The 24,334-nt window shown below is 40.3% G+C and overlaps 1 protein-coding gene across 3 annotated transcripts in view; it reads left to right on the top strand.

Moving 5' to 3' along the window:
- Nucleotides 1–520: 520 nt before the first annotated feature.
- dlc1 (DLC1 Rho GTPase activating protein) overlaps nucleotides 521–24,334 on the top strand; it is a 480,352-nt gene continuing 456,538 nt past the window's right edge. Inside the window, exons 1-2 of one of the 3 annotated variants that reach the window (XM_087988376.1) lie at nucleotides 521–664; nucleotides 20,566–21,713. In XM_087988376.1, the coding sequence (XP_087844502.1) occupies nucleotides 20,721–21,713 (993 nt within the window). In that variant the 5' untranslated portion in view covers nucleotides 521–664; nucleotides 20,566–20,720. Of the gene's footprint in view, nucleotides 665–1,115; nucleotides 1,287–20,565; nucleotides 21,714–24,334 lie in introns of those variants that run through there. The other 2 variants (XM_087988381.1, XM_087988374.1) reach the window with 2 other exon arrangements.

Here is a 24,334-nt window from a genome sequence, read left to right as displayed (position 1 = left end):
TTTGACAATCCTGTTGAATTCAGAGCCACACAGTTTCTTGTAATAGTAACATTTCTGAATTTAAAACAGCACTATTTATTATATTATATTGCTCTAATTCCAAGACATCATTACATGGTATGTAATAGAAATCAAAGCCATGATCACAGTAACAAAACTATGAATAGTATGCATGTAAAACTAATAGTTTATGTTAGGAAGTGCATGTTGTGTCCTTTTATATGATATGTAATGGTAGTGTGCTTATTTAGTTACACACAGCTACTGAACCACATGCTAATTAGAGTAAAAAAAAAACCTGTGATCCGCAATCGCTCAGTTCTGGCTTTTACAAAGGTACTTGTCTGTTTTTAATCAATACCAAATGGTGCACTAAGTTCCCAGCCTGCAAGTCGCTTGGAGAAACAGAGAGGAAGTTGTTCAAGGGAGTCAAAAATGGGGAAAAAAGATAAACAGATGATGGTTTGAGAAAGTCTTTTCATAAATCTGGATACATAAGCTGTGGGCAGTCATAGTGATCCAATTCAGGCACTCTGTCAAACTGGAAAGCTCTGTTGCTGCGTGTTTTATGTCAGCACAATTCTAATATCCTCAAGATGGAGTTTGCCCTTGCGAATTTACATTGTTGGTGGTTATCTATTGCTCTGGAGGATTCTCAGGAAAGGTAATAAGGCATGTTATCCTCTGTTGTACTCAAAATTAAACAAATATGTTAATTAAATAAATAAATGTCACAACTATCATGATAAGATAAAGTCAGTTTTTATTTTTAATCAAATGTTTGAATCTGAGGTGAATTTTACACATTATTCACTCCTTTATAACTGCTTAGAATAAAAACAAATCTTAATCAAATAGCTGTGCACAATAAGTTTAATCATTATGGATTTTGCCATTACGTTATCTTCCCCTTTTGTATTCTTTTACTGGCTTACGTCTTTTTTCTCATGCATTCACTCACTTGCACATGTATATACTTCTTCGAGGCAGGAAATAGTTTCCAGCCAGTCTGGGCCTGGTCATTGGGCCCCTTCACAAAACATTAGTTTCGTCTGAATTTTGGAGACAGGAGACGCTGGGAATAACGACAGGATTCGGTTCAGTTTAGTCTCATTCCTGCTACAGTATGTGTGCTTTCAGTGTCATACACTGACAAAACTGCTTGGAATAGGTCATTGATCTCAGAAAGTCAAACAAGAGAAAACTTTAAAACTTCTGCACCAGGATTACGATCAGTTTGTGGAATATAATGCTGTCAGTTACTTATTTGGATGTGTGTAATGTGGGTAAGCTCTTACTATAATTTCTGCTATGCAGTAACTCTTGAAGTAGAAATCTGTTACAGCCCTAGACGTTAAAGAGGTTGACAGTGAAATGTATTTTATTGAATGGACTGGAACTATACAATACTGTACAGTGAAGAGATTCACCGGGGGGGAAAAGATCACTTACTAAAATCAATCGGACAGAAGTTAGCAAGCACAGCTTGAGATGTTCAGATTGCACCCGTAACCCGTTCAAAAGCTATAAGGAACTTCTGTTTACAATTCTAAATGCCATCATTCTACCACATAAATAAAAGCAGCCTCGTGGCATGTTTCTCTACAAAACTAGACATATTTTCTAGTTATAGAAGTTTTTAAAAAAGTGGCATTGTCTGTTACAATAAAATGTCCACATCTCAATAGATATTGATACCTGCCTGCAATGTCACATTTACTCTGCTCTGTACTTCTCAATGAAACTACAGTTTTTTTTCTCGAATTGTCGGTTTTGCGAGCTGCTGACATTTGCTAAAGTATATGATTTCACAAGGGGTGCTTTCAGCAATTCTTACTGCAGTTCAACTGTAGCAAATCAGTTTTGTATCTGTGTCTATGTATCCCAGTGAATCTAATGGATTATCTAAGAACGAAAGCTTCATCTCTCTGCCACATCAATCAGCTCAATCATAAAGTTAAAAGACAATTCAGCCTGTATGAGATTGATTATTTTAAGATTGATAGTTTGCCGATATCTGCAATTAGCTTTTCTGAAATATTTAGTTAAAGGACCACGACCTTTAGGAGGTGAAGCATTTTGTTTATTATTTATTGTTCTTTTCTTTGGAGTGTGTTCATGTGTTTGTATGCCGAACCAAATGCTCTGGGGACAATTCAACATTGTCAGTTATGATTAAAACATAGCATTGGCTCACTACAATCTGGTAGATTTTCTGCCCGAAGTGGAATGAAATCCATGTCCCCGGTCCTTACTATTTACGATGTCAGCTGGGGTAATGTTGGAGGCTAGTACTTACCTTGGGTCTGAAGGTGGAAAATTGACCTGGGATTCTTGTTCCAGAATGTTATTCATCAATCCCTGTTGGAATGCGCACATGAATAGATATTACGTGAAGGGTCAATAAGTTTTAGATCTGAGACTGAATTTAATGCCTAAGTTCAGAGACAGGGGTCAGGGCAGGCACTGTTTCACTGGGATCCCACCATCTAATCAACTCCTTCCCAGCATTGATCAAGCACTGGGCAGGGGAGATGGATCTCGTATATATCCCCCCACAAGTTCATTCAGGCAATTAAGTACATGCTAAGGACCTCAGCTATCAACCAGCTTGGGACAGGGACCGGCATACGGTTTGAGCAGCCGCTCAGCAAACCCAATCAGGTTTTCCAGCAACTTATCACAGCAGAGATTCGGGGTCCCTCCCTTGTTCAAATGCTCAAGTTAGGAATCTAGAAGTGGGGAGAATGACCCTGTGAGATGCCAGAATCTGTCCTTGCCAGCCCCTGTATTAACCTTGCTGGCTGGACACTCCCATGTCTACATTCACCCTCCGGATATCTGTAGGCAATCCTTCCTACAGGTCTGTAAGATGCACTGGCAGAGGCCACTGTGCCTCAGGGTAATGTCAGTACTGGTGATCCGCCAGTATCTGACTTGTTGGCAGCTCCTGATAGTGGAATTCCTGTCCCATTTGTGTCTTAATTAAGTGGTAAGCCCATCACTGTCAAGGTAAGTGCTTGGTAATTGCATCAAGTTCCCAGAGAAGAGCACTAAGAGTTACTTACTGCTTCTCTAACCAATAGGTGAGACCCCTGTGGTGCTTACTAAATTCCACTTGTGGTCACGTAATTATCAGGAAGTGGTTATTGTCTCATGTTGTGTTTCCATTTGACTAAACAATAGTCTCGAGGGACCTCAGTTGTTAAATAATGTGCAATACTTATTGAGTGGCTAGAAGTTTCTGAAAGTTAATGAGCAGCATCATATAATGGGAGGATTCTAGGCTTTGAGAGAAAATGTGAAACTGCAAAGAAGAAATGACTAATCAATGAATATTAAAGGAAAAACAAATGGTTATCAGTTATTGGAAAGTGAAATTAAAATAAAAGAAATTGAGTCAATTCAATTCTTTTGACTTTGTAATTAAATCAGATCTTGGAGAACCTACTACTGGTTTTAAAAAAAAAAGGCATGTCAATGTACAAAAGAGAGATGTGAATAAATGTGAGGTTTTCATTTCGGAAACAAAAAACAGGTTGGTAGATTACCATCTGGATGGTGATAGATGGGAAATGGGGAGGGACAATGAAACCTGAGTGCTGTTATATACTAGTTGCTAAAAGAATGCAGATGTAGCAGGTGATGAAGACAGAAAATATTATGTTGGCCTTCACAGCAAAAGGATTTGAGTACAGAACCTACAAAATGTACATGGACATGATTAGAGCACGTCTGGGGTATTGTGCACAGTTTTGCTCTCTTGATTTGGCTCTGAAGGGAATGCAGTAAATGTTTACCAGACTAATTCTTGGGGTGGAAGCATTGATGTATGAGGAGTACTTCAATCAATTTGGACTATATTCGCTGGAGTTTAGAAGAATTAGAACAAATGTGAGCATAAGTGGTATAGTTAATAAGTTTGCAGATGACACCTAAATTGGAGGTGTAGTGGTCAGCAAAGAAGATTACCTCAGATTACAACAGGATCTTGATCAAAAGAACCAATGGGCTGAGGAGTGGCAGATGGAGTTTAGTTTGATAAATGCGAGGTGCTGCATTTTGGGAAAGCAAATCTTAGCAGGACTTATACACATAATGGTATGGTCCTAGGGAGTGTTGCCGAACAAAGAGACCTTGGAGTGCAGGTTCATAGTTCCTTGAAAGTGGAGTCACAGATAGATAGGATAGTGAAGAAGACATTTGGTATGCTTTCCTTTATTGGTCAGCCTATTGAGTACAGAGCTGGGAGTCATGTTGCAGCTATCCAGGACTTTGGTTAGGCCACTTTTGGAATATTGTGTGCAATTCTGGTCTCCTTTCTATTGGAAAGATGTTGTGAAACTTGAAAGGCTTCAGACAAGATTTACGAGGATGTTGCCAGGGTTGGAGGATTTGAGGTATAGGAAGAGGCTGGATAGGCTGGGACTGTTTTCCCTGGAGTGTTGGAGGCTAAGGAGGTGACCTTATAGAGGTTTATAAAATCATGAGGAGCATAGATAGGATAAATAGACAAAGTCTCTTCCCTGGGGTGGGGGAATCCAGACCGAGAGGGCATAGGGTTAGGGTGAGAGGGGAAAGATATAAAAGAGACCTAAGAGACAACTTTTTCACGCAGAGGGTGGTACGCCAATGGAATAAGCTGCCAGAGGAAGTGGTGGAGGCTAGTACAATTGCAACATTTAAAAGGCATCTGGATGGAGATATGAATAGGAAGGGTTTGGAGGAATATGGGCCAGGTGCTGTCAGGTGGGACTATATTGGTTTGAGATATCTAGTTGGCATGGACAAGTTAGACCAAAGGATCTGTTTCCGTGCTGTATATCTCTATGACTCTGTGACTCTATCTCATAAAAACCTATAAAATGCTACTAAAGACGGGACAGGTTAAATGCAAGATACTCCTGATGAGCCGGGAGTCTAAAACCAGCATTCACAGACAAAGGATAGAGGGTAGGCCATTTAGGAATGAGATGAGGAGAAATTTATTTCAACCCGAGTAATGTGCCTGTGGAATTCTCTGCCAGTGAAAATGATGAAGCCAAAATATTGAATGTTTTCAAGATGGTGTTGGATATAGTTCTTAAGGTTAGTGGGATCAAAGGGTATAAGGAGAAATTGGGGACAGGGTAATGAGTTGGATGATTAACCATGACCACATTGAATGGCAGTTCAGGCTCAATGGGCCAAATGGCCTCTCTCTGCTCCTAGTTTCTATTTCTGTCTTTCTATGTTGGTACAACATGCCAAAACCTCGGCTGAGGGGATTCTATTTGGTTGTTGGAACGTCTGCAAACAAAAAGATCTCTTTCCACAGCTGGTCACTGATAGTGTAAGAGTATTGTAGACCTGGCAGCCATCCATTCCTAACCTCTATGCCTTGTTTAATATTCATCCTGCCATCTGTTTCATTCCCTCCACTGTGCTGAAATTACTCGATTGCTTGCCTGACAATCAAGACCAGATGAACAATAATTTGCTCCAATTCAATTTTGGGAAGACTGAAGCCACTGGGCAGAATTAATATTGTCAAAGGGGTGCCTTGCTTGTAGGCTGGAGAATGGTGGGAGCTCTACATCGCCTTCACTAGGAAGGGCTGCTGAATTAAATGGTCAGTGGAAAACCTTCTCTGAGACTAAGGACTCTCAAGGGTGATATTCCACCCATAGTCCACCTTCCACCCTCTACCTTCAGAGTGCTATTAATCAAAAACCAGCAGCTCTCCACTGCCGTGAACACCTTCAAAGACAGTCACTGGCAATTCACCCACTGGAATCCCGGATCAATGAGGGATGCTGGGCCAATGTTAACAAAGCAAAATGGAGGTTAGAGGATGGGGATGACAACTTAATGGAAGATTGACAGAAGCAAGATGGTAGCTCTCAACAGAAACCTCCCTTCGAATGTTCTGCAGTTTTGAATGACAGACCCCCATGAGGAAGAAAGAAAGCAAACATACAAGTTTGAGTGAGTGAGAATGCTATCCCACTCAAAGTTCGTCAGGTAGAAGCAGGAATCTCATGGGGTTGCCACACCACACAAATGTGCTTTATTACATAAACCCATGCCTCAAAACCCACTTTCAGGCTGGGATTGAATTCTCTTATTGCCTTCTCACTTAGCATAAACTCTGTTCCCCAGCTGCCAAATGTGTTTATCTCCCTGACAAGGGCCTGACTCTGAACCAGACTGTTGGCAATGGCAATGTCAATGTCATATTTAATTCTAAAGTGAGTTAATTATCACAGGTCCAAACCATTACTAAAACTGTCTTTGTCCATCTCCATAACATCACCCAAATCTACCATTCCCATAGCTTGAATTATGCTGCTGTCGTCATTCATATATTTGTTCCCTCCAAATATGATTGTATTACATTATCCTGGCCAGCTTCCAACATCACACCCTCCAGAAACTTGAGGTCATTCAATCCTCTGCTGTTCATGTCCTAATTCACATCGATCCAATTCACCTGTCACTGCTCGCTGACCTACGATGGCTCCCAATTAAGCAATGCCTGAGAACATAAGAACACAAGAACTAGGAGCAGGAGTAGGTCATCCGGACCTTCAAGCCTGCTCCACCATTCAATAAGATCATAGCTAATCTTTTCATGGACTCAGCTCCACTCACCTGCATTTTCAGCATATCCCTTAATTCCTTTGTTTTTTTTCAAAAAAGTATCTATCTTAGTTTTAAAACCAATTACTGCAGTAGCATCAACTACTTCCCTGGACAAGGAATTCCATAGGTTAACAACCCTCTGGATGAAGAAGTTCCTTCTCAGTTCAGTTCTAAACCTGCTTCCTCTGATTTTGAGGCCATGCCCTTTGTCCTAGTCTCACCTACTAGTGGAAACATCCTATTTATTTCTATTTTACCAATTCTCTTCATAATTTTATATGTTTCTATATGATCCCTCCTGATTCTTCTGAATTTCAATGAATATAATCCCAATTTACTCAGCCTCTCCTCATAAACCAACACCCTCAAATCAGGAATCGACCTAGTGAACCTCCTCTGCAACCCCTCCAGTGCTAGTATATCCTTTCTTAAGTAAGGAGACCAAAGCTGCATGTAGTACTCCTGGTGTAGCCACACCAGCACCCTGTACAACTGCAACATACCTCTCTGCTTTTAAACTCAATGCCTTCAGCAATGAAGGTCAGAATTCCATTTGCCTTCTTAATTATCTGTTATACCTGCAGACCAACTTCTGTGATTCGTGCACAAGGACATCCAGGTCTCTCTGTATAGCAGCGTGCTGCAACTTTTAACCATTCAAGTAATAATCTATTTTGCTGTTACTCTTACCAAAATGGATGACTACACATTTACTAACATTGTATTCCATCTGCCAGAGCTTTGCCCAAACACTCAGTGTATCTATATTCCTCTGCAAAGTTTCACAGTCCTCTGCACACTTTGCTCTTCAACTCCTCTTAGTGTCATCTGCAAACTTTGACACATGACATATGGTCCCCAAGTCCAAATCATCTATATAAATTGTGAATAATTGCTATCCCAACACCGATCCCTAAGGCACACCACTAGTCACTGATTGCCAGCTAGAATAGCACTCACTTATTCCCACTCTTTGCTTCCTGTCAGTCAACCAATCCTCTATCCATGCTAATACCCTATTCTAACACCATGCAGCCTTATCTTACACAGTAGCCTCCACCACTTCCTCTGGCAGCTCATTCCATACACGCACCATCCTCTGTGTGAAAAGGTTGCCCCTTAGGTTTCTCTTATATTTTTCCCCACTCACCCTAAACCTATGCCCTCTAGTTCTAGACTCCCCCACCCCAGGGAAAAGACTTTGTCTATTCATCCTATCCAGGCCCCTCATGATTTTGTAAACTTCTTTAAGGTTACCCCTCAGCCTCCGCTCCAGGGAAAACAGCCCCAAACTATTCAGCCTCTCCCTATAGCTCAAATCCTCCAGCCCTGGCAACATCCTTAAATCTTTTCTGAACCATTTCAAGTTTCATAACATTATTCCAATAAGAAGGAGACCAGAATTGCATGCGATATTCCAAAAGTGGCCTAACCAATGTCCTGTACAGCCGCAACATGACCTCCCAACTCCTGTACTCAATACTCTGACCAACAAAGGAAAGCATACCAAACACCACCTTCACTATCCTATCTACCTGCGACTCTACTTTCAAAGAGTTATGAACCTGCACTCCAAATCTCTTTGTTCAGCAACACTCCCTAGGACCTTACGATTAAGTATATAAGTCCTGCTCAGATTTACTTTCCAAAAATGCATCACCTCGCATTTATCTAAATTAAACTCCATCTGCCACTCCTCAGCCCATTGGCCCAACTGATCAAGATCCTGTTGTAATCTGAGGTAATCTTCTTCGCTGTCCAGTACACCTCAAATTTTGGTATCACCTGCAAACTTACTAACTATACCTCCTATGTTCATAACCAAATCATTGATATAAATGAGGAAAAGTATTGGACCCAGCACCGATCCTTGTGGCACTCCACTGGTCACAGGCCGCCAGTCTGAAAACAATCCTCCACGTTCTGTCTTCTACTTTTGAGCCAGTTCTGTATCCAAATGGCTAGTTCTCCCTGTATTCCATAAGATCTAACCTTGCTAACCAGTCTCCCCTGGGGAATCTTGTCGAAAGCCTTACTGAAGACCATATAGATCATGTCCACCATTCTGCCCTCATCAGTCCTCTTTGTTATTTTTTCAAAATACTCAATGAAGTTTGTGAGACATGATTTCCCACGCACAAAGCCATGTTGACCATCCCTAATCAGTCCTTGCCTTTCCAAATACATGTAAATCCTGTCGCTCAGGATTCCCTCCAACAACTTGCCCACCACCGATGTCAGGCTCACCGGTCTATAGTTCCCTGGCTGTTAGCTGTCAGAACTTCTATAAAATGCTATTAGTTTAAATTTGATTTATAAATAACTACAGTTCAAATTAGCTTTTGGTGTAATTATGTCTATTCATTCATAGGATACAGATAGTGCTAATAAGGCCAACATTCATTGCACATATTTAAATTCAGAAACATAAAAACAAGCATAGAAAGTAGGCCAGTCAGACTATCAAGTCTGTTGCACCATTCAATAAGATCATAATTGATCATTCAACTCAATACTCTGTTCCAGGTTTCTTCCAATGCTCTTTGATCTGTTTCACCCTAAGAACGATTTCTAAATCCTTCTTGCAAACATTCAAAGTTTTGACTCCTCAGTCATTGGGAACCCTGTCTCATCCTGTTAGAATCTTATCGATTTCTGTGAGATAACCCCTCATTCTTCTAATTTCCAGTAGATATAATCCTAATCAATCCAATATCTCTTCATATGTCTGCCCAGTCATCCCTGGAATCACTCTGATAAATCTTTGCTGCATTTCTTCCATAGCCAGAACATCTTTCCCCAGATAAGGAGATCAAAATGCACATAATACTCCAGGTGCATTCTCACCCAAAGTCCTATATAATTGGAACCAGACATCTCCGCTCCTGTACTTGAATTCACTTGCAATGAAGGCCAACCTAACATTGTCTTTTTCATCACCTGCTGCATCTACATGTTTATGTTCAATGACTGTTGTACAAGGACACCCAGATATCATTGCTTCTCCCCATTTCCCAATCTATCAGCATTCAGGGAATAATCTGCCTTCCCGTTTTTGCTACCACATTTATCCTCATTATACTTCATCTGCCATGTTTTATCTGACTCCTTCAACTTGTCAAAGTATCTCTGCACACCCCTCACAACTCACCCTCCCACCCAGATTTGTGTTGCCTAATTGCCTTTGATAACATGATGATGAGACACCTTGTTGAACCGCGGCATCCATTTGATCTAGGTCCACCTACAATGCTGTTCACAAGGGAAATCCAGGATTTCAATCAACAAACAGTGAAGGAAGAGCATTATAATTCTAAGGCAGAAAACTAGCCACCAGGATACATGAACACCAACTCGCCACAAAAAGACATGACCCTCTCTCACTAATAACCTCATTTACGGATGAGGAAGGACACCACTTCGACTGGGACAATACATCCAAACTAGGACAAGCCAAACAAAGACACGCACAAGAATTCCTAGAGGCATGGCATTCCAACTGGAACTCTATCAACAAACACATCGAGTTAGACCTCATCTACCACCCCCTGAGTAAAGGAACAGGAAGTGACTTCATCACAGGAAATTAAATCACCACAGGAAATTACATCATCAACCCAAAGAAACCCAAACATATAAATAGAAAGCAGGAATTTTCAGCAGTGCTTTGCCTGAGGCTCACTGAAGATGTTACCTAGTAGGATGACAAAACGTCAGGAAAAGAACCTTCCAGCTCAGCGAGGAAGCCTACATCAAAAACCTCAACCTGAGCTACAAATCTTCTCAAAACTTGTTGTGGGAATGTTGCATGTCACTTGTCAGCACAAGCCTGTAGGTTCTGAATGTGACTTGCCACTTGAGAGCACTGGTGACAATCCCTTTCAATACTTGGCAGACATTTTGAGAGGGGACTGGTAGCATTGCAGGTGGCAGAATCCTGCTTTTTTTATGGACAGGACACACCTGGGAAATTTTTCACTTTGCCAGGTAAATGCCAGTGTTGTTTCACACTGGAACAGCTTGTTTTGGAGTACTGCCAGTTTTGAAGCACAAGACTTCCATGCTGTTGTCAGAATTACCGAAATGATGACCGGGCCCATTGCCTTTGCCTCTGCAGTATCTATTGCTTTCATCCATTTGTTGATATACCTTGGAGTGAATTGAGTGAGTTGTCGATTGGTATCTCTGATGCTATAGACCTCAGGGGGAGCCAAGATAGATTATCCACTTGTAAATAATTCCCACCTTGGCTTTTGAAGTGATGTGCTGGGCTCCCCCATCATTGGAGATGGGGAGATTTGTGAAACCTTCTCCTTATGTTAATTGACACATTGTCCACCGCTATTCACAGCTGTGGTAGGAATGCACAGCTTAAGTTTTCTCCATTGATGTGCATTCGCTGAGTTCTATCTGTCGCATGCTCCTTCCATTGTTTGACATGCTACTTTGTCACTTTAGCAGGTTGGCACCTCATTTCTTTGGGATGCGTGGTACTGATACTGCTCCTGGCATACCCCAGTACCACCTGTTGGTGGTAATGGTACAATGCAGGATAAGGTAGTCCATGAGATTAAAAACTGTATTTGAATACTATTAAAAACAGTTAGAGGATGACTACTACAAGAACTCTGTTGACCGGCATTTCTTTAAATTGTGCCATAGGATCTTTAATGTCCACTTGAGCTATCAGACCTTAGTTAAATGTTTTATACAAATGTACCATCTTCATGATGTAACATTCAAGTTGTACTGCATATGACACTTGAAGTGAAGACCTGCGGGTTTTTTTTTAGAACCCTGCTTTTGATGTTTGACGGTTTAATACGACACACATTCTTAAGTGCTGGAGAAAGGTTTTCTTCAAATTTTCTATGATTGTTTATGTTGTTGTAACAAAAGAAATACGAGTAGGTCAAAAACTGCAAAGTATTTTCAGAACTGCAAGACTTAAGTACCCTAAACAATTCTATCCTGTCTTTAATCATACATATGAACTGATCAACCATTAGATGTTTGCTAGAGGCAAAGCGATAACATGTGTTCAAATACTCCCACAAAAAAAACTATGTAAAGTAAATGTTAAGTAATTTAGATCTATTAGAATCCCACATCTGTGAATGTATTATGGCTTCTGTTTTATTGCAGATAATGGTATATTTCTATACCTCTGCCTTCCTTTCAATTTGCTTGTTGTCAGACCTCCTGACTGTATCCTGTCCTATGAAGCCTGCAGCCCGTGGTCAATGAGTGCTATATTTCTGTTCTAATTAGGTATATCTGATCATGGTCTCAGTCTCCTGAAGAATGACTGGTGACAGTTCTTACATACAGGATAATAAGTAGACAAAGTATTGGTTCTCTACTACCTTAACTGCTTATTAGAACAAGTGTGAGTTCTTTCCTTTTCTTTCCCATCCTGTCTAGCAGGCCATCTTCCTGAGAAATGTCTACGCACAAGTATCAGTACCCAAATAGCCATTCTTCATATGTGTGAACTGTATTACCACTTTCAGACAGGGTCACTGCTGCTTGTACTACTGTTTGGCTAAGGTAACTATGAGGAGATGTCACTTCCCAATGTAGCTTCAATAAATTAAGAAAAATACTGATCTCCGAAGAAGACAAATCATTTATTGAAAGGTAGCCTCTGGTTTGTGATTAATTTTGAAGAGAACAATATTCCAGAAATTCCACAGAGCAGACAAATATTTAAAGCACTTCTCCCCCCCCAACCAAAAGAATACTCTCTCAAATTCTATCCTAAATGCCAGATCCCAGTTTGTGCAGGCCCCTTCTGCGAAATGCCTTTCGGGATTGAGCAAGTATCAGTAACAAAAAGAAAAATTGCAGTTTGAGTTAGAATTCAACTTGCTCCAGTTGACAGTAACAGAATCTTGAAGAAAAATTTATTTTGATTAAAGTAATGAATATTTAAGCAATTTACTGCTCAGATTATTCTGAAAAGGTCTGTAGCAAATCATTTTGTTCAACTTATAAAAGCGTTGTTGAGAACCAGTAGTGGTTTCTGAAACTATGCACACTGGCTTCTTTTTTTCCTTAAACCCACAATGCAATTTTACTTCCTCTTCCCTGCTGTCTTATAGCCATATTTAGAATGAGTCCAACCAGCAACATAGCTCCCAGTCCCAAATCAGTGTTGTTCTGTCTGGATTACCAAATGGAATTTGGGAGCAGCCAATGGAGACTTTCGATTTGATATTCCTTCTGACCTGTGAGAAAATGGTTGATCTCCCTTTGGCATTAAACTTCAGTGGAACAATGCAGGAAAGTGTGAGGTCATGCACTTTGGTAGGAAGAATAAAGATATGGATTATTTTCTAAGTGGGGAGAAAATTCAGAAGTTGGAAGTGTAGAGATTTGACAGTTCAAGTCCAAGATTCAATCAAGGTAAGTTTGCAGGTTGAGTCAGTAGATAAGAACACAAATGCAATGATGGCATTTATTTTGAGAGGACTTAAATATAAAATCAGAGATGTACTTCTGAGGCTCTATACGGCTCTGCTCAGGCTACATTTGGAGTACTGTGCGCAGTTTTGGGCCCCTTATCTCAGGAAGGATATACTCACCCTGGATGTGTTCAGAGGAGGTTCACGAGAATGGTCCCAGAAATGAAAAGCTTAACATATGTGGAACGTTTGAGGACTCTGGGTTTATACTCAATGGAGTTTTGAAGGATGATGGGGGAATCTAATTGAAACATACAGAATACTAAATGGCCTGGACTGAGTAGATGTTGGGAAAATGTTTTCATTGGTAGGAAAGAATAGGACCTGAGGGCAGAGCCTTAGAGTAAAGGGAAGACCTTTTAGAATGGACATTAGGAGAAACTTCTTCAGCCAGAGAGTGGTGAATCTATGGAATTCCTTGCTAATGAAGGCTGTGGAGGAGAAAGTGAGGACTGCAGATGCTGGAGATCAGAGTCAAAAAGTGTGGCACTGGAAAAGCACAGCAGGTCAGGCAGCATCCAAGGAGCAGGAGAGTTAACATTTCAGGCTTAAGCCCTTCATCAGGCTGTGGTAGCCCTGCAAGGGGATCAGAGGTTATGGAGAGAAAGCGGGAGAATGAGGTTGAGAAAATTATCAGCCAAGATTAATGGCATTAGAAAAGCAGAAGGCAGCAAGCCAGGCAGGTTCAGGAGGTGGAGAAGTCAATGTTTCAAGTGTAACCCTTCTTCATGACCTGAAGACGCCCTGAACAAGGGTTACACTTGAAACTTCTGATTCTCCATCTCCTGATGCTGCCTGGCTTGCTGTGCTCTTCCAGCCTCCTGCTTGCCAACCTTGGATACAGGATCTGCAGTTTTTTTTGACTCTAACTATGACTTAATGGTAGATCAGATTTGATGGGCTGAATGGCCTAATCTCTGCTCCTATGTCCTATGGTCTTATGATGTAAGCATGAATAGAAACATAGCAAAATGCACTTTAGCTTCTGCTCCCAAATGACATCTACGCATGTAATTTTTCTAAAACTTAATTGCATCAATGAATTTGTACTTCAGTTAAATTGAGGACTTAAAACACAATACTATCTCACTTACTGGATAAGTGTACGTCATACATGTTATCAAAAAAGCAATAATTCATCCAGCCTAAAATTGTTTCATGCTGAAAGATTTCAAGGGTAAACATTCCAGTGATTTTTTTTATTTATTTAATAAGGCCATAATTAGTTCAATTTATGGCAGTCATCATGTTTAATAACAACAAAATATTTCACTTGGTATGTTGCAGTATATAGATTTACTTATCTGCTTATCTGTCTTTTACTTTTATGCAATTGCTTATAATGGAACAAATTTTGATTTTAATATTTACACTCTCATATTGCTTTATGTCATGTATATTGTGCTTTGGGAGGTTACGAGCACAAAAAGTAACAGGAACATTTTGTTAACAGACTCAATGTGCATTAGAAAATCACCACGGCAACAAAAAGTTTAACTTGAAGATAGATCTCCAAAAATGGTGTTTCAATAAGTTTTATGAGGCAAGCAAAATCAATTCTTTCACAAGCAAGAATGCCAAATTAATAAAAGCCTCCATAAATCATTGCAATCAACACGGCCCTCCTCTTTGTGAAAAAAAGGCCATAATGCAAATTGTGCTGGCTGATTGAACAAAAGCTTGAATAATCCTTATGGAATTCATATGTTTGTGATCTGTATAGCTTTGGCATTTCTTTTCCAGTGATTCAGGTTCCACAGGATTGCTTGCATTTCTCATACATTCCAACACTTTGAAATGACAGTCCCGTGAATAGGAAGCAAGAATCAATGCAATGTTCTGTACAATGCTGGCCAAGAGTCCATCTAACACTGTTCAGGAGTCTGTACAATACTGGTCAAGTTGTGTTGAGCTTCATTTAATAAGAATGTCTGCTTAGATTAGTATTTTATACTTCTGTCATTCTGTCTTCAAATGATAAACTTTTAACAGCATTCTGATATGCATAGCTTGTAATGATGCATATCAGCCAAGGAGCTTGCTTGTAAGGAAGTGCTGGCATGTCCTGAGCTCTCAAAAGAATGTTTATTTATGTTAAACATCTCTGCTATATATTTGGTATAGTCTTGCATGAACGTATTCCTACATTCAATGGACAATCTCTCAAAATGTTCTTGCATCTATGATGCTTACTTTGATTTTATGTTGTGACTCCAGGTATTCTTATAACATTTAAATTTATGCATCTATAAAGTATTATATGGTTCAATTGCCATAAACGCCTGACATCTTTCTATGAGATGGCTGTCAGAGGTCTGCGTCCCAGGCTGAAAAGCCCATGTCTCTCCAGTTTGCTTGTGAAACTGAGAGCCGAGCGTTACAGAGCAACTTTGTCGTTCCTCTGCACTACCTCCAGTATCTTGAAGACCAGGACCAGATGCAGTATGCAAAGTATAGCCTGCCGGAGTACTGTCCAGTTTAAGCATGACTTTTTATTTGACTTGCATTTTCTTCTTCTGACAATGCAGTTCAATATTCAATTGGCTTTGATGACTGATATTGTGTAATTCAAAAAGTTTACTTTGTGTCAGTCACAATGAAGGAATGGCAATATCGCTATAATTTGGCACGACATGTCACTCAAAGGGGAGCTTGCATGTTATGTTGCTTTTATACACTTATTGCCTTTGACCCTCGAGATGGTCAAGGTCTTTGGTTGGAAGGTGCTGTTTGAAGCGCCCTGGTGAGTTGCTGCAGTGCATCATCATTGGCCGTCCCTCACAGATGAGGATGACTCTCTTCCATTCTTAGAGTGAGTCGGTAGATGACTGTACAGATCGATACAGCTACCGCAGGCTCTGTTACACTTGAAGGAAGTGATGACTGCAGATGCTGCAGATGTCAGAGTCAAAAGGTGTGGTGCTGGAAAAGCACAGCAGGTCAGGCAGCATCTGAGGAGCAGGAGAATCGATATTTCAACCATAAGCCCGTCATCAGACTCTCCTGCTCCTCGGATGCTGCCTGAACTGCTGTGCTTTTTCTAGCGCTACCCTTTTCGAATCTGTTACACTCTGGGCAGGTGGTGGTCATGGGAAGCAGTGGCTGGGGCATTGATCTGGCAGCATGTTCCTGTTTCTGTCTTTGGCTTCCATTTTTTTCCTTCTGGCAAGTCTCAACGTGCTTGACGCCTTCCTGGGTTCGCCTTCTCCACTTTAGACGGTCTTGGTCCAGTGATTCAAAGGTGACTGTGGGAATGTCGTGCTTTGCCAGTGAAGCCTTGAGGGTATCCTCTGTCCATTCGAGCCTCACCTGCTCTTTCAAAGCTGGGATTACAGCACCTGCTTGTGGAGTCATGTGTCAGTCGTACAAATGACAGTGATAAGCTCCAAAAAATGTTGCAGTGCATCTTACAGATGGCACACTCTGTTACTAGCATGCAGCAGAGGTGAAGGAAGTGAATGCTTCAAATGGTGGTAGGATATCAGTCAATTAGTTTCTTAATTCTAGATAGTGTCCCATTTCTTGAGGGTAACTGGAATTCAGCTTAACCAAGCAAGCAGAGAGTATTTCATATACTGTTGACTTGTGCTGTGTAGAATATGAGCAGATTCTGGAGAGTCCCGAACCTTTTGCTGTGGAATTTCACCAAATGCTTTTTAAAAGTTGAAGTTGCGCAACGCTATAAGGGGCTTCCCACTGGTCAAGCTTGTTGCTCCCTCCAGTAAATTGAGGAATTTTATCAGGCAGGATCTCTCGCCTCCCCCTCCTTTCTGTGTGTTGTTAAGATAAAATAGCAACTTCAACTTAGTGTTTTTCATTCATGGATAAGGACCAGGCTGGCTGGGCAGCATTTATTACCCATCCTTAATTGCCCAGAGGGCAGTTAAAAGTCAATCACATTGCGGTGGGTCTGGAGTCACATGTAGGCCTGACCAGGAATGGATGGAAGTTTCCTTCCCTGAAGGACATTAGTGAACCAGATAGCCTTTTCCAATAGTCAGCAATTTATGGTCATCATTAGACTCTTAATTCTGGATTTTTATTGAATTCAAATTCCACCACCTGCTTCAGTGGAATTCAAACGCAGGTCCCCAAAACATTAGTTTGGTCTCTGGATTAATAGTCCAGTGATAATACTACTAGGCCATTGCCTCCACATCACCTCTGTTTCTAATATAATAAACACACCAAACTTTGGGGAACAAAATAATAATTGTTGTATTCATTATGATGAAAATATTCTTCAAGCAATCATGAAAGTTTTCATGTCTATAATAAATAATAATGTTGTCAGTCACCTGTTACAATCCCTGCCACTAAAATAGCAGAAAATGAGGACTGCAGATGCTGGAGGGTCAGAGTTGAAAAGTGTGGTCCTGGAAAAGCACTGCAGGTCAGGCAGCATCCGAGGAGCATGCTGCCTAATCTGCTGTGCTTTTCCAGTGCCACACTTTTTGACTCTGTCACTAAAATAACCAAATCAAGGCATTATCAAGGCCAGTGTCACTTAAATAGTTACTATTTAAGAACTATGCCCTACCCCACCTTATGTCAGGAGTTTGGGGAGAGCGGAGTAACCCTGATAGTAACCCTGCTCAGGCCTTGAGTATGAAAGAGAGGCACATGCGTATCCAGTCTCCTTTCTACATCAACCACTCTTCCTTCCTACTAGATATGACCTCATATGGTTCTCTCTCTCTTTTGTCTGTCTTTTATATAAATGATGTGAATGAAAATTTTGGAGACATGATTAATAAGTTTGCAGAAGACACTAAAATTGGTGGTATAGAGGACAGTAAAAAAAGTTATCAAAGATTATAAAAAGACCTTGATCAATTGGGTCAATGGGCTGAGGAGTGGCAGATGGAGTTTAATTTGGATAATGCAAGATTTTGCATGTTAGTAAAACAAACAAGGGCAGGACTTATACAATTAATGATAAGGCCCTGGATAGTGTTGTAGAGCAAAGGCACCTAGGAGTTCAGGTACATAATTTTTTTAAATTTGCATCATATGTAGACAGGGTAGTGAAGAAGGTGTCTAGCATGCTTGCCTTCATTGCTCAGACCATTAAGTATAGAAGTTGGGATGTCATGTTGAGGTTGGACAGGATGTTGGTGAGGTCTCTTCTGGAATGCTGCGTCCAGTTCTGGTCTCCCTGTTATCGGAAGGATATTATTAAATTGAAGAGAGTTCAGAAATGATTTACCAGAATGTTGCAGGAATGGAAAGCTTGCATTATAAATATAAGCTGGGACATTTTTTACTGGAGCATAGGAGATTGACAGGTGACCTTATGGAGGTTTATAAAATCATGAGAGCATAGATAAGGTGAACAGTAAATATCTTTTCCCTAGGGTGGGGGAGTTCAAAACTAGTGGGCATATGTTTAAGGTGAGAGGAGAAAGATTTAAAAAAAGACAAGGGGGTAACCTTTTTACACCAGAGAAAGCGATGGATGCAGGTACAGTTACAACATTTAAAAGACATTTGGATAAGTGCACGAATAGCTTTAAGCTTTATTGTCACATTTAACTCAAGTACAGAAGTACAGGATTACAGAGAAAAGTATACAGTCTCGCCACACACTGCGCCATCTTAGGTATAAAGGTAGCTAGACACAAAACCTAGGTGCAAGTAGTAACATAGAGAAACAAAATTGAAAGAAAAGCATGACCTTTATACTTAACTTTTCACTTTATTTTTCTACATATATTAACATTACAGTCTTTTGTAGTATTCAGTGGAAAAATAAAGGAATAAAAGTAAAAGTTCAACAGTCCTTCTAAAGTATATTCTCTCCAAGGGCTCAGTCTCCTTTGCTTTGGCCAGCTGTCTGGGAAACCTCAGGTTTCCTGTTCTCGATACTGCAGGTGCCGGGGCATCTCCGTCACCGACACGACAGCTCACTCTAACCACGTTGGCCTCAGGCCCACAGCTGCTTCCCTACGCCAGACCTCCAGCCAACACCACTCAGGACCCATGGTCGCTGCCACACTTCCCACTGCTGCCAGTCTCTCCAGACCTCCAGAGGGTAAGTAGCAAAAGATGAGAAGGAGAGACAAAGGAAAAGAAAAGAAAGTGGCTGGCCTGGAGCAGACGGGCGTACCATGCTGATGCCGCCATCTTGAATAGCTGAATAATGAGGAGTAGGCAGTGAGCAGATGATGATGATAATAAGGAGCTGGAGGGAGACTGCAGTGAGAAAAGAAGAGGACGAAAAGTTCAGAGAATAAGCTGAAGCAGAGCTGGAAGAAATGGCTTCTCATCACCAGGGGCCAGCATTTACAGGGAAGCACCTCCAATTAGGAAAGTATTGGAGGGATATGGGCCAAATGCAGGAAAGTGGGACTATTTTGGTTTGGGAACATGGATTATTTGGACCGCAGGATCTGCTTCCATGCTGTACGATTCTATGACTCTGTTGCAATGCCTTCATCAACAACACCATCCATCTCTGCTCGATTCCCCCCACCTCTTGGGTCGTTCCTCCCTTTCTTTCCTGAGGCACATTTACCTGGTGCTGGGTTCTTGGGTTTGGCTGGCAGCTGTCTGAGATGGGTCTTCCTCCCAGGTCTGTCACACCTCCGGCCAATCATCAATGTTGGACAGCCGGTAACCATTATGATTTTGTTTTCATTGACTTCTCAGATAGCAGAAGAGAAACCTCACCCTTCTAAAAGTCCTGGCCTAATGTTTGAAAGGCCTAGATTCTTATATCACTGTAAAACTTTATTTCCCAGTTTGTGTTCAGCTGCAACTTTCTAAAGTCAGACAGCTGTTGTTGACATTTGCCTTTTGGCTGATGCTGCTCCCTAAAAGTAACCATCTCATACATGCCAACTTTTATTTCAAAGTTTTTTCTACTAGATTTAAAAAAAAAATACCAGCTGAGTTTTACAGATATGATTGGTTCTTCCTTAAAACTTTCCTTCAAATGTATAGCATTGAAATTATATTTCCAACCAGGGTCATGATTTAATAATGTGCTCAGAACAGAATAACTCAAGAAATACAATTGCAGTTCTCAAGGAATGTGACTTTGTGACCGAAAATTGTACTGGCCTGAATAATTTGATTAGGGTCAAAACCCTATTTCTGACCACGATTGGATTAAAAGTTAGTTGCTTGCACTTTAGATGACTTCTGTATTGGAGATTCCTCAATAAAAATAAATGACTATATTTCTAAAAAATGTAAACTGTATTGTTCACAGCAATGTTCATGTATATTTCTGTCCATGAAAACACATAAAGCCTTTTCATTAAATAGTTCCAAATAATGTTTGCTCCATACTTTTGAATAATTAAATGTCAGCACATGTTCCAGTGATTCATATGTAAGTTTTTTAAAAAAGCAATGTTTCTAATGTTGCTGTGATAGAAAAGATGTTGGCGCAGAATAAAATGACTTTTCTCTGAGCACTTGCATTTTTGTCAAAACCTTTGAAACTATTCTCTTCTTTGTGTCCCAGATTGTGCTAACATGGCTTTGATGAACAGAAAATGCCAAGTGTTCTTTATCATGGAGAAAGTCAACGGCTCTTCCTGAGAGTGTTTTTCTCTCTCTCTGTGTCTCTCGCTCTCTCTGATGTATGTCTGGAAAAATCAGTAACTGGATTGTGATGACATGTCTTTAGCTAATAAGAAAAGAAGCTGGGAAGATCATGTGACCAATTGGCCTGGCTTTTCATTTGATTTTGTTGATTCTGGTGCAGTCTGTTGTCATGGGCTTGTGGCTCTTAATCTAAAACTAAGCATGGAAAGCAATGAAATATCACAAACAGACAAGAAGAAAAGATTTTCCAGTGTTTCTTTACCAGAATCTTGCCATAACTCTGATCTGTCTGCCCTTCAAGCAAAGCAACTGTGTGAGCACAGAAGAGAAGTGGATGAAAATGATAATCTTGAAAGTGATGAGTACATTCTGTCATTAGAAGCAAGTACAGAGACTCTAGTCCATGTATCAGATGAAAACTCAGATCTCAGTTGTGTGGAAGATTATGTCGCAGAAGAACAGCAGGCCTCAGGGAATGAAGGAGCACTTATTGAAAAGTCACTATTAGCAAAGATTGAGCAAGTGACCAAGAATACATCTGAGAACTTTGGAATAGAAAATGACCCTGATTATGATTCAGTCCCTGATGAAGAGACAAAAGATAATGAGAAAACACGTGAGTTTGAACATCTGGAATCTTCTGAGGAATTAAATCCAACGAGAAACATGGATGGGAATCCGGATGTGATTATTCCAACAGAGGATCTTCTCCATACAGCAGTAATTGCACAGCAGCGTAGGAAACATGACATGCTGAGAAATGAATGTGATGGGGATGTTACTGTGAATAAGGCTGGACGTCTTGTCACAAATGGTGATGTACAAACGGCTTCCGAGGCTACCCCTGTGAATTGTAAAACAGCATCTCCGATGTGCTCAGAGGAAGGTTTGGATCAAACATTTCTGGAGGAATTCAGTGTAGATGTGGGAAAAACTGAAAATTATTCTGATACAACAAATACTAATCTGAACATTTCAAAGCAGAGCCCACAAATATTAAATTTACAGGAATGTACAAATAACTACAATCCTGCAGATAGTATCATAAAACTTCGAAAGAGAAAGGTAAGAAAATAATATTTTAATTCACTCAACTTGATTAATTGATTAATTATATTCAAAGTTTGTTACATCTGGTTCTCATTTTAACTATATTTGCTGTATCTCTGAAGTATAGTCAGGCACATAGAATGGAATAAGATTTGAACTTAAACACGGCAATAGTTTGTCCATTTATGATGCTTATATGACATTGAGAAATTGCACACTCAAGCATATGCAGGGTAATTTTAACTCCTGACAATGATGTGAAATTGAATTGCCTACATTGATCAATTTTCTGTACCAATAACTTTAATGAAAAGGATAACTGAAATTCATTCATATTGGCCGTTACTACATTTTGCGCATATTCCATGTGCTCCATCTCTAAACAATTCATTTTTGTTCTGTTGATGAAAATGTTGAGGTTTTGGGATTACAGAAAAGCAAAAATCTCAAGGATGGAGCAGCAATGGACTGTTGGATTTCCAGCAACAGTGATTACATTTAACACTGTGTGGTAGTTACCTCATTGCACTCAGTTAGGGTTCAAGTGCTTATCTTTGGGTCACTCAACAGTGTTTTATTGAAGAAAAGTAAAAAAAAAACTCAACTCGAGGTAAAGGAGCAAAAATGTCAAAACAGCTGAACAAGTCAGACATGCATTGCTGTTTGTAGAATCTTACTATGTGAAAATCAATTTTCAGTGTTTATTCATTAAACAAAAATGATTGCAATTCAAATATAATTGATTGCATGTGACGTGTGTTCAAAGGTTCTGCGACATGTGATAAAGATGCTTCATAAATGCAAGTCTGTTCTTTCTTAGCATGACAAATTCCTACTCTGATATGGTAGACAATTAGGCAATCAAAGAATGACATATCCAGTAGCTAAGAGCCATGATGACATCCTGATGCAGCCCAGTGTGATGTCTATAATTCATTTAGTGATTAACAAAGCAAGGAACAATATAGATAAGGCATGTTTCTTCGACCAAGGTCTCAAGCGTAGCACTTGAAAATCTTAGAGCCAACTTTCTCCCATTTGTGGTGTAATGATGACGTTTTTTCCCCATATCAGAGTGAATTCTACAGTGACTTTAGCATATTTTCCAGCCACAACGCACTACCCATTTTGGGCTGGCTTTAAGTGACAGGCTGGTTTTAACTAGAGTTAGCCTCCCACAATCTTTTACTAATTGTTGCAATCATGTTAATTAAAAGACATCACAAACTTGACATGTTGCCTGTGATGGACACAATAAGTTAACGAAGTTTGATTTCATATCACGAACTCTCTGCATTTTCCAGAGGTGTTGAATTTTATCTCATTCCCTTCCCCCGATATGTTGAACTGAAACCCAGGGTTGAACACTGTCCCCCAGCTGAGCCATTTCAGCTAATTCTAAAATCTATTCACGGAAGTTCTTTCTTTGTAATTTTCTGTTTTGCAATTATTTGCAATCCATTATCACAGTGCATCAGGAAGGACTAGTATTGATTGAGGTTAGACTTTCCAAATTGTTGGCAATGAAGTCTATGACTGTATCACCAAGTTCCTCTATATCGGGGTGTCTTTCAATTTCGGAACAGAAAATAGTCAAATTGAACACCTGCTTCAAACATTTATCCTGATGGACCTCTGGCACTAATTTAGCATCTATTAAAATATCTAAAGTTAACCAAGATACTGCTACAGCCCAGTTGTTTACAGATTTTTGTTGTTATCTGTCTCTCACTCAGACACAAATGGCTGCGATTTCCCAGGCCTTTGGAGACAGGCATATTGCCAGTGGCAGGAAGTTCAGCAGTATGTGTCCACCTGGAATTTAAAAATTAAATGTCCAATTAAGAGCCTCTTCTCACCCACACTAACACTTCACCAAGTCAAGAGGATCTAATGAGGCATGGGAAAACTGGCAGGTAAACCCAGATGGTCTCCAGCAGATTCCTGGGATTGCAAGTGAGAATCCCTTCTACTCCATGCCCTCATAATATTTGTCAGCCTTGCAGCCAAGACACTACTAACAGATTAGTCCCTGCTCTCTCCAAGACCCATTGAGACCTGCCTCTCTCACTCAAAACAAAAATTGCTGGAGATCACAGCAGGTCGGGCAACATCCATGGAGAGAGAGAGCAAACTAACATTTCAAGTCTAAATAACTCTTCATCAATTTACTCCTGCCTCTCTCACTGTAGCATTCTCAAGTAGAGTCAGCCACAACTGAGAGTGTGGCAGGGGCACTGCCAAAGTGGTAGACAATGGACTGAGATGGCACCAGTAGCTCTTGGGGAGGGAGGGGTGGGGGGTGATTAAGCTGCTTTCCTTAGTTGCTGAAAGCCCCAGCAAAATGTCATGCTATCCCCTGGAGTGAGGGTTTCCTCCTGCTTTCACCCCCAGCAATGGAAATTGATCGTCTTTGGTAAAGTTTAACCTAAAGTACCGTTTTTGAAAGAAGTTCCCAGTTTCTTTTAAATTAATGGCTGTGCTGTCACTAATATAAATAACAGAATATTCATTTGTGGTAGGACAAGTTAGCTATTGAAATAAGAACAGTTGTTTCATTCAATTACTTCAACGTTGAAATAAATGAAAACTAAAATATATTCAGAATAAACAACATCTGCCTTCTCCCAATGTAT

The sequence above is a fragment of the Chiloscyllium plagiosum genome, unplaced genomic scaffold (assembly GCF_037043375.1).
Source record: "Chiloscyllium plagiosum isolate Xiang-an unplaced genomic scaffold, Cpla_swu_hap1 HiC_scaffold_1, whole genome shotgun sequence".
Lineage (NCBI taxonomy): Eukaryota > Metazoa > Chordata > Chondrichthyes > Orectolobiformes > Hemiscylliidae > Chiloscyllium > Chiloscyllium plagiosum.
This window is presented reverse-complemented; position numbering and strand designations above follow the sequence as displayed.